We start from the raw sequence: 11227 nt of genomic DNA on the forward strand, positions 1-11227 counted from the left end.
GTGTGTGTGTGTGTGTGTGTGTGTGTGTGTGTGTGTGTGTGTGTGTGATGTATGATCCCTTTAATTCGGAAATTTTATTTCTAAGAATATTTCTAAAGAAATACATGGAAGCTGCACATTGTAGCATGCGCTTTTAATCCACACCTGAGAGGCGGAGGGGGGGAGTTTGAGATCAGCCTGGGTTTGCATATAATGGGTTTAATCTAAGCCAGCCAGGCTTAGATTAATGATGCTAGCCATTAATACATTTGCTGCTCTTACAGAAGACCCAAACGTTTCCCAGAACCCAAAGGAGGCAGCTAACAACCACCTGTAACTTCAGATCCAGGAGATCCAATTGTCCTCTTCTGGGCTCCATGAATACACAAGTACACATATATACACATGCGCGTACACACACACACACACACAAACACGTGAGCATGTACTCATACTGACTCATACACAAACACATAAATACAAAAATTTAAAGTTAAAAATACTTGGAAATTAGACCAGGAGTGGTAGCTCTTACACTTCTAACCCCAGTACCTAAGAAGTGGAAGCAAGAGTCAGTATTCTAAGGATAGCCATGAACATGAGACCCTATGTCAAAACAAAACAGTTTCTAATACTAAAACCTAAAACTAGCCAGATCTGATAGCACACACCTTTAATCCCACAACTCGGGAAGCAGAGACTAAACAAACTTGCCCATATCATAAAATTTTACATGTTTTAGGGACATCTATTAGATAGCAGAAACATGGAAAATCTTGAAAATATAACACATTTGTAAAAGAAAAAAAAAATCTTTAAAAATCCCACTGTTTCAGCCAGGCCATGGTGGCATACAACTTTAATCCCAGCACTTGGGAGGCAGAAGCAGGTTGATCTTTATGAGTTCAAAGCCAGCCTGGTCTGCATAGCAAGTTCTAGAACAGCTAGGGCTATACAGTGAGACCCTGTCTTGGGGGAAAAGGGGGAATCCCACTGAGACACACACACACATATATAAAGAATGTATTACTTTCATAACTTAAGATGCCATACTGCCATATTTTTAACAGAAAATTCAACTCAAGCTTTTCTAAATAAAAGCAACTGTAGTACAGAACCTTGCTACATCAAGTGTGATCCTGAGAGCAACAAGACCATCTCCTGGATGATGGTCAGGAATGCAGAGTCCCAGGCCCCACCAGACCTACCAAGTCTTTCATTTAACAACCCCCACACACACACCTCCAGGTGATCTGAACTCATGTTAAACTTTGAGGATCACTAGTTCACCAGCTCTAGAGCCACTTGAAAAGGAAAGGAGCTGGAAAAACAGCTGAATTGATAAGTACTGCTTACCTTGCAAGCATGAAGATCTGAATTCAACCTACCAAATTCCTCATTTTTTAAAAGCACCAATCAACAAAAACAGGCGTTGTGTCACAGAGATGCAGTCCCAACACTGGGGAGGCAGAAACAGGCAAATCCCTGGGGCAAGCTGGGATTGTGTAAAGCAGCTAACCTAGCCTATTTGGCCAGTTCCAGAATGAAAGAAAAGGTGGAAGGTGTCTAAAGAATGAATGACACCCTAGGCTGGTTTCTGGCCTGCAAGCACGCAAGCATATGTACATACACAGTTACGTAAAATGTAAAATTTTCTTAATGTACATTAAGCTATTAGACACAGTATTTTGAGATTTCTTGAGTTATAAAAAGATGTGAAATTATATACCGCTCCAAGATATAAAGAGTGACTAATTACAGATCCTTGTGTCACTGTTGGTCTGGAGTTAAATGTTCAGCTAGACAGGATTTACACAGTATCCTTAAGGCTTTGAGTTTCATCTCCAGTACCAGAAGAAGGGGAGAAAAGTAAAAGGGACCAAATGCTAAACAACCCATTAATCAATATGCAGTAAATTTCTCAAAGATGATGCTCTCCATCGAATTTCTGAGAGCCACTTACCAAACAGGATATGGGGTGGAGGAATGGATCCTAGATACTTCTAGAGAGGGTATTCATTTGGAGTATGAGAATTAATGAGGACCTCTACATTCTGTTCTATACATTTTACGATTTGTCGGCTGAGTTTTTCTTTTTCTCAAAGAAGTGCTACAGATCCAGGCAGCTATTTAAAACTGATGTAAAGAAAATAGTCCTGAGAATGGCGCTTCTGCCTATGGCCCTAACACTTGAGAGGACTGCTTGAAGTCTGAGGCCAGCCTGGGCTACATGGCAAGGTCTTGACCACAAAACAAAACAAATTGCAGAAATTTGGACCCCATCCTATCCAATGAAGCATCAAAGAACTAGCCTTGTTTAAAGTCATCTTCCATACAGACCTAAACCAGAGGAAAGGGAGGAAGCAGTCGGCAGTAAGTTAAGGTACTCTGGCACCACACTCAATTAAACACTTCTCACCCACCAGCCATTCCAAAAAGAGAAGAAAGATCCAGAGTCACTACTGAGTCCCTGTGTCATCAGTGTTGTCATATCCTGTCCTCGCCCTACCACCCCAGTACCTGGTGGACCCCAGGACTTAAGCATGCTGAGCAAGCACGCTGCCACTGAGCTACAGAGCCAGCCCGTGGCTTTGACCTCGGATGGCCATGTCATCCGAGTGGCACCACTTCTCTCAGCAGTGCCTGGACCCCCAGGGACATGCACCACAAATGTCATTATGAGAACCCTTTCCCCCTTGTGGAAGTTGCTATAGGAAGGAACATTGTGGGGGACAACGTCAGGCTGCTTTCCAGTGCTCCTAGCTGACTACTCCCACCTATTTCCTTCCAGCACAAAATGTGCTAATCACGAAAACACTTCACAATGACTTGCTTGTTACAATCCCCCTCATAACAAACCTAATATACGTCAGAATTAACAACTTATTTGGAAGCTGTGATTAAGTTTAGCCTCTATTTTCAAACTAAAACCCAATCTGCATTTCTTTGAATGTTCCAAGTTAATCATTAAGAAAATAATTTTCTCACAGTTTTGTTTAAGTTTGAATATAACATGAATGCTACTAGGTGGGAAGACTCAGGAACCAATCTGATTATGATTTATTAGCTTATTATATGTATACTACCAGCTAACAAACAACAAATTAAAAACAAATTCTCGAGGGGCATAGAAAAAGAAAAGGGAGGGAGGGTGGGATTGAGAGGAGATGGGGGAGGGGGCTATAGCTGGGATACAAAATGAATAAACTGTAATTAATAAAAATTAAAATAAAAAAAATTTAAAAAAGATAAAAAACAAAACAAGAAAACACAAATTCTCCTATAGTAAGAACCATCAAAAAGTTTAGCCTTGATTTAATCCTACTTTAAAATGTTTTTTAAAATTTTGTGTGTATAATGTTTTGCCTGTATGTTCACCTGTGTACCGAGAGCATGCCTGGTTGTCATGGTGGCCAGAAGAGGACAACAGATCCCTTGAAACTGGAGTTAAAGATGGCTATCAGCTGCCATGTGTGTGATGGGAATCAAACCCCTGCCCTGTGGAAGACCAGGCAATGCTCTTAACCACTAAGCCATTTCTCCCTGCCTTTAATCCTATTTTTAACCTTTCAAACTTGAACATCAGTCACACAAAATATCTAATTGCCTCAAATTTCATACATATGGAGTTAATGAAGAATTTCATATCCTTTGGGGGAATCCTAAAAATACACAAAAGTATACATTTTTCCAGGCATGGTGGCAAATACCTGAAATCTAGCATTTGGTAGGCAAAGACCTGAGGATTAGAAGGCCAATTTGAACTACATTAGACCCTCTCTCAAAAAACCAAAAATGTAAAAAATAAAAAGTAAAAGTGATATTATGCTGGCAGTGGTGGTATGGGCCTTTAGTCCAAGAACCTGGGGAGGCAGAGGCAGTGGGATCTCTAAGTTTGAGGCCACCCTGGTGTAGAAATCAAATTTCAGGACAGCCAGAGCTACACAGAGACACCTTGTCTCTAAAAAAAAAAAAGGTAAAAAGTAAAAATAATAAAAAAAGTACTACATGGGGTTGTATACACCTGGAGAGGGGCAGAAGGTAGTTGGGGGCAAAAGATCACTCTTTCAAAACCAACCTAGAAAGTCCTTCCCCCTACCCTGGGAGTGGTAAATGCCAACACTGACAACATTAATTAAGTATAATGGGAAAATAATGTGTTCACTCATCTATGTTCACCACAAGTAGTAACCAATACACATAATTTGTAAAACCACTAACTCTAAATTTAAAATAGCTACCAGAAACCATGCATGATAACAATGTCTGCAATCCTAGCATGTGGGAGGCTAAGGTAAGAGGACTGAAAGTTCAAGGCCAGCCTGAACTACAGTGAGTTCCAGAGTTCCATACCAGCCAACTCTATATAATGAGACTGTCTTAGAGAGGAGTGCTAATAATTATTTCATTGACTGGTACTAGTTAAACATTACCACCAGAGAGAATGATGGCTTCACACAGAACAAATGAGGGCCAGGTTGAGAATCACCATTGAGAACCTACACAGGTCTCTCTAAATACAATCATGATTCTCTTGGGAATACATCTTTATTTTATTATTGCTGTTTGAACATTAGTGTGTACTTATACAAATCTGGATATTATAGCTAGTCATAATGCTCACTCTTGATTACAGTACGTGCTGCTGTACACATGGCATCTATAAGGCTGCTTCCAGCTTAACATGTATACTGTTTCACTGTTAACTTTTCACCAGAAGGAACACATACGCTAAAATGATATAATCTAGTAAATGTTATACATAAACCATTAACAGTCATCTGTCATCACTGCCAAGTATTATGCAACATAGTAATTGCATGTGCCATAATTCTATGTGACTGGCCTCATAGAGGGGTTGGTATCAGCACTCTCAAATATGATGGCAGTGTGTTATACTATGAGGTTTATTAAGTGATCCATTATTATCTTGTGAGACCAGCACCATTTATGTGGTCTGTGACTGACAAACATCCATTTTAGCACTACTGTAAATGGCTTCTGTAACCAAGATTTTGTTGGATACCCAAGAAGGAAGTACACAGAACAACTTATGGTACCTTAGGAAGTAGGTTAATCCTGGATTCCAGGTCAGGAAATTACTTACCCTCTGACCCTAACTACTTTCACCTATAAAACAAGGATCATACCAATAAAGAGCTACAACAAGAAACAAACTAACCGTGGCTAAAATAAATTCTTCCACAACAAAACAAAAACAATAAGTAAATTAACTAATTCCCACCCACCTTTTCTTTTCAGTTAGTTCTTTTGGGGTAAACAAGCAATTTAATTTAGCAAATACCTATATACTAGCTAGGTACAGGGTCCCTTGAACAGCGTAACAGACAAGTAGCTTACATGATCTACAGCTGCTTTTCTTACCAAGTTTACAAGCTTCAGAGGTGGTCTAGCATAGTAGCCTATGGCTATAACCTTAGCAGTCAGGAGGTGAGGCAGAAGGGTAACAGAAAGTTGGAGGCCAATCTAGTATACAAATAAACAAACAACAACAAAACCCATGATGGGACTCAGGAGGAAAAACAACAAAAGCCCAGGTGTGGGGTATGTCTTTAAGTCCAACACTTGGCAAACAGAGACAGGGAGATTTATATGAGTTCCAGGTCAGTGAGACTTCATTTAAAAGGAAAAAATAGGGGCACACAAGCCTCAGAGGTTAAGATAAACCCAGAACAAATATGTCTTGTGTTTAAACCTAAGAAACCCCAGGTCACTCTGGACTTTCTTCAGTAGTCACTTATCATTTCCAATCTCCTGGAGTGTGTGAACTTAACACTAACTGACAGCTACATGTGGTGATGTCTGCCTGTAATCCAGGAAAACTGCTGTGAGTTCAAGGCCAGTCTACAGTAACACCTAAGATCCTACCAACCCCACCACTTCAGAGGGAGAAACTACCTAGAACTCAGCAGACAAATCAAATGGAAGGAGTTAAGGGAGAAGGAAGGAGGGAAGGAGCAAGAAGTCCAATGAAACACACGAAAGACATTTTACTTCCAAAATATACAAATTAACCAATGCTATTTTGGGAGTAGAGAGAGGGTAGAGCCAAGGAAAGATAACATAAGAAAAGGAAATGTGGGTAAGATGATCAATCCTCACTCAGAAACACAAACAGGAGGAGCATTGGAAGAAAGAAAACAGGAAACAGGGCAGGAGCCTGCCACAGAAGGCCTCTGAAAGACTCTACCCAGCAGTGCATCAAAGCAGATGCTGAGACTCATAACCAACCTTTGGGCAGAGTGCAAGGAATCTTATGAAAGGAGGAGAAAGTAAGACCTGGAGAGGACAGGAGCGCCACAAGGAGAGCAACAGAACCAAAATATCCGGGCATGGGGGTCTTTTCTGAGACTGATACTCTAACCAAGGACCATTCATGGATATAGCCTAGAACCCCTGCTCAAATGTAGCCCATGGCAAAAATCAGTATCCAAGTGGGTTCCCTACTAATGGGAACAGGGACTGTCTCTGACCTGAACTCAATGGCTGGCTCTTTGATCACCTCCCCCTTACCAGGCCACAGAGGACGACAATGCAGCCAGTCTGGATGAGACCTAATAAGCTAGGGTCAGATGGAAGGGGAGGAGGACTTCCCCTATCAGTGGACTGGAAAGAGGCTTGGAAGGAGATGAGGGAGGAAGGGTGGACTTAGGAGGGAATGAGGAAGGGGGCTACAACTGAGATACAAAGTGAATAATTAATATAATAAATTATATTAATTAATATAATATATTTTAAGTAATAAAAATTAAGTAATTAATATAACAAATTTTTAAATGTTCAGCTAAAATAAAATACATAGCTTTTTCAAAAAAAGGAAATCCTCACATTTTTCTTTTTATCTTCATTCTATTTATTTATTTATTTATTTATTTATTTATTTATTTATTTATTGTGAGTGTGTGCGTGTGTGTGTATGTGTGTGTGTACATGTGCCCATTTGCATGCCCCATTCACAGGACAACTTGCAGGAGTTCTCTCCTTCCACTTTGTAAGTGCTAAAGCTAAAACTAAGGTCATCACACTAACTTGACAACACGTATCTTTACCTGCTAAACCATCTCACTGCCCCAAGATAATCCTTTTTTGAAAATACTTCCTTTAAACTCAAAAACTGAAAGCTATGTGTTGTGATGCCTGCCTGTAATCCAGGAGGACTGCTGTTAGTTCAACACCAGACAATGGTTCTAAGATAGCCTGGGCTACAGCTGAGATCACACCAACCCTACCACTTTAGAGGGAGAAAATTATGGCCTGTAAGACTACATATCTCCCAGAATGTCTGCAAACTAAGAATAATTTGTACAGTTTTAAAACATTAAAATAACAACAAAGGATATGGATTAACTATGTTAGCCAGCAAGACCAAAATATTTACTATCCTTCCCTTTAACAGAAATGTCTGCCAACCCCTGCTGTACTTTACAGTGATATTTTACATCTCACTGAACTATCTCACTAAAAGTATCTTGGCAATTTAAAATTTACATGTTAAACTGGGAGGAGAGGTGAGGGGGCTGCAATCAAGATGAAAAGTGAATAAATAAATTTTTAAAAATTTACATGTTAAGGCCATTTATGTGAGTTTTCTTTCCATCCTTTCTTCCCTATCTAGTCATTTTTGTTTGGGTTTTGGTTTTCAAAACAGAAGGTTTCTCTGCTTCTTTGTGTAGCCTTGACATGGCCTGGACTTGATTTGTAGAGCAGGCTGGCCTCGAACTTACAGACTGCTGGGCTCACAGGCGAGAGCCACCATGCCTAGCTCTCCCTGACTAGTCTTTAAAGTACTAGCCAGTTTCTTTACAGAGAAACAATTCTGCAAGTATTTATTACAATATCCTGGTAAAACAAAAAGGGAGTGCTAACAACCCAAAATATTGGTCATGTCCATTTTTGTTTAAGCTTCTAGTACAAGCATTTTTTTTCCAACAAATTTAAGTCCCACATGGCTAAGCAAAGTTGGCCTCTGTTGAGCAAAGCCCAGTTTACTTCAGCTGCAGACAGACAAAATCAGGGAAGAAAGCAGACCACCAGTCCCCAGCACTAACTCGTTAAACTGACTAGCAGCAGGCTGCAATAACAAACATCTAACTTTTACAAGAACAAAACAGGTACGAAAGGACAACTCAGGACTCACTACATAATCCCGCATGTCAGAAAGATGCAGTAAGAGACAGAGAGACGGCTCAGTGGTTAAGAGCACTTGCTGCTCTTGGAAGAATAGGGTTCAATTCCCAGAATATGCATGAAAGTTCACAACAGCCTGTTACTCCAGCTCCAGGATTCCTCTGGCCCTCTCATAGGCAGCAGGCATACACAGGATGCCTACAGACACAAGCAGGGAAAACACTCAGACACATAAAACAAAAAAGTATAGTGACCCCATTTCACGACTTTAAAGTGTGGGGGTGGGGGTGCAGCAAGATGGTAACAGTATGATGGAACTCCCACAAGTTGTCCTCTGACCTCCACACATGGGCTATGGCATGCATAAAAAGTCCACACATATGCACACAAAATAAATAATGTATATTTTAATAAGACCTTAAAAAATAAAGTAAAACTCCAAACCTTCAAGAGCAAAGGAAATTATCTGACCCAGCAAGTATTAGGTAAGTATTAAGTAATAATACAGAAGTATTAAGAAAATCTGAAAGTCTGAGAAGTGGTACAAACCTGCAGGCCTAACATGAGAAAAGGACCGAGCTTTCATTTCAGCACAATTAGTCTTATAGACACACTGCTGAAACCATCTTCAGAGACAAGCAGTAAAGAATTAATCATCCTGCCTCCCTAGACTAGAATGGAAAAGCTAGAAGCCTGCTGTCCTTGGAACCAATAAAAACCTAAACACAGTTTCAATCAAAACTTTGAGACCATTAAGTGATTTAACATCTCTAGAAAAACTCAAAATTCAATACTCTCATCTAATGAAAGCATAAATTTGAACTACCATGTAGAATATGACTAGCTATAATGTATCTTTCATTAGCAGAAAAATAATTCTTTATTAAAGTCCATTATTTTAAGGAAGTCACTAATCAGTATCACTTTGATACAATGAACCCACTCACATTTCCTATACGGAAACTAACTAGAAATGAAACTTATTTTTCTATACCAACTGAGTCCCCAACAGTTAAGCTCCCAAAATGTACACCTACAAACTTCAGATTGTAAAGACATACAATATTTTTTCTAATTTTTTCTGTCAACACATGGATCTAGGCAGCACTTAACAGACTGAGGCAGAAGGATTGCTATGAGTTCCAGACTGGCCTTCGATACACAGTGAAAGTTTGTCTCAAAAAACAAACAAGGGTTCATTCCTCAGCATCTCCAGGCAGCCTCCGTTATACTGGGGCTGGAGGGATTGTTAAGAGCTCTTATTGCTCATGCAGAAGACCGAGGTTCGATTCCTACCACCCCTCTGGTGGCTCGATTCAGTTCTGGGGGATCCCACATCTGTACTCCGGGGCACTGCTTGCATGTGGTGCACTGCCATACAGGTGCACAAAACACCCACAAACAAAATAATAAAACAAGGTAAGTTTAAAAGAAAAAGAAAAAGAAACAAGATATCAGCACACCTTTACGGCGGTTTTATAATTTCCAAAAATAAAGACAGTTCCAAAATACCAAAATAATCAACATACTTATGTCATTAATTACGATACCAATTGGGACCAGGGAGGGGAGGAGCTCCCACAATTCAAATTACTTAAGGTAGGGAAAATCAACCCTGGAAAAGTGGCTCTGAAACCACTGGTACGCAGTGCAAGAGTGTTAATTCTCACACAGGACTTGTTAAGCATTTATATAGCAGTTACATTGGCCAAGTGCTTCCTAATAACTTTATTGGCTGTTTCTAGTCCAAAACAACCCATGGAGAACTTTACAGAAGAGGAACCTGGGCCCAGAGAGGAACCAAAGAAAACCAAATTTACCCTGGAGGAAATAACACCATTTACTTACACGCCAGATCCTCCTAATCACATTTATCTGCAGTAGGAATTTTGAAAAATTAATGACTACGGTAAGAATCAAGGAAACAATGCATTGAGTTCTAACTCAGTTAAGAGACTGTGTTCACCTCTAAGTATTTGAGCCAACTACAAGACTACATTATACAGACACTATAAGGAAGTAAGATTCTCTCGAATGACAGACTTAAAGGGCTAAACCCCACCCCACCCCCGCGCACCTGATTTTAAAATGGTTATCAAAGGGGTCCTGAAATAACTGGCAGGTAGGCCCGTTACAAAACACAAACATTACAGCCCAGCCAAAGCAATGAGGACAAGAAGGAAGTTCTGTCGAAGTCAAGACTGCAATTTAGCACGCTCAGTCACTCCCCACCTTTCGAAAGATAATGGTTCTAACCAGAACTTGTGGTTTAACCAGTGTCTCTCAGCAGCAGCAATGGATTACATCCAACACTTTGCAAAAGACTACAAAAAACTTAAGCCATCCTGAGCGATGAAGGGAAGTTCCTTCCCTGCCCCCATTTAAACCCACCTCTTTCCTTTGATCTTCGCGTTACATCTTAATGAGGGAAAAAAAAAACAAAACTATAAGCTCTCGCAGACCGCAGTCAGCCCGGCCCCAGGTCCCTCACCCAGGGCGACTCCTCTTCCAACCTGAAGCCCTAGCCGGCTGGTCCAGCACACATCCCTCAGGCCCACCTCCAGGGGCCCGCTCGGCGACCCACATCCCCAAGCTCCGCACCCCCAGCGCACTTCCGCCCGGGTGGCGCGGTGACCAGCCCTCCCCCAGCCCCCACCCCATCTTTGTCTGGCTCCCCCACACCTCAACGTCCCCAACTGCCAACGGCAGCCTCCTTCCCCTCCCTCCCTCCCCACCGCCCACGCCCACCCGGCGCGGCGCGCGCCCGCAGGCCGCTCACCTTGTCCATGAGCTTCCAGCACTTCTCCACCATCTTCTTGTCCACCGTGCCGGGAGGGTGCGGGCTGAGGTGGTGGTGGTGGTGGTGGTGCGGCTGAAAGGCGTCCTTCATGAGCCCGATCAGGCCGCCCGCGCCCGAGCCCCCAGAGCCGCCGCCGCCCGCGCCCGAGCCCTTCTTCACGTTGCCGGCCATGGCCAGCGGAGGGTCGGGAGCCCGCTCGGCCGCGAGCGAGGGAGAGGAGCGGGGCGAGAAGGAGGGGCCTCTCCGGCAGCCACCGCCGGCGCTCGCCGCCGAGGGAGTGAGAGGGAGGCGCCCGCCCAG

General features: G+C 42.0%; 1 protein-coding gene across 1 annotated transcript in view; it reads right to left on the minus strand.

Annotated features, from left to right (window-relative positions):
* Positions 1–11170, minus strand: part of Cbl (Cbl proto-oncogene) — an 87285-nt gene extending 76115 nt beyond the window's left edge. The window contains exon 1 of the mRNA XM_055621800.1: positions 10907–11170. Within this exon, the coding sequence (XP_055477775.1) occupies positions 10907–11098 (192 nt within the window). The 5' untranslated portion in view covers positions 11099–11170. The remainder of the gene's footprint in view (positions 1–10906) is intronic.
* Positions 11171–11227: the final 57 nt, after the last annotated feature.

Source organism: Psammomys obesus, unplaced genomic scaffold (genome assembly GCF_907164565.1).
Source record: "Psammomys obesus unplaced genomic scaffold, mPsaObe1.curated_primary_1811, whole genome shotgun sequence".
NCBI classification, from domain to species: Eukaryota; Metazoa; Chordata; class Mammalia; order Rodentia; family Muridae; genus Psammomys; species Psammomys obesus.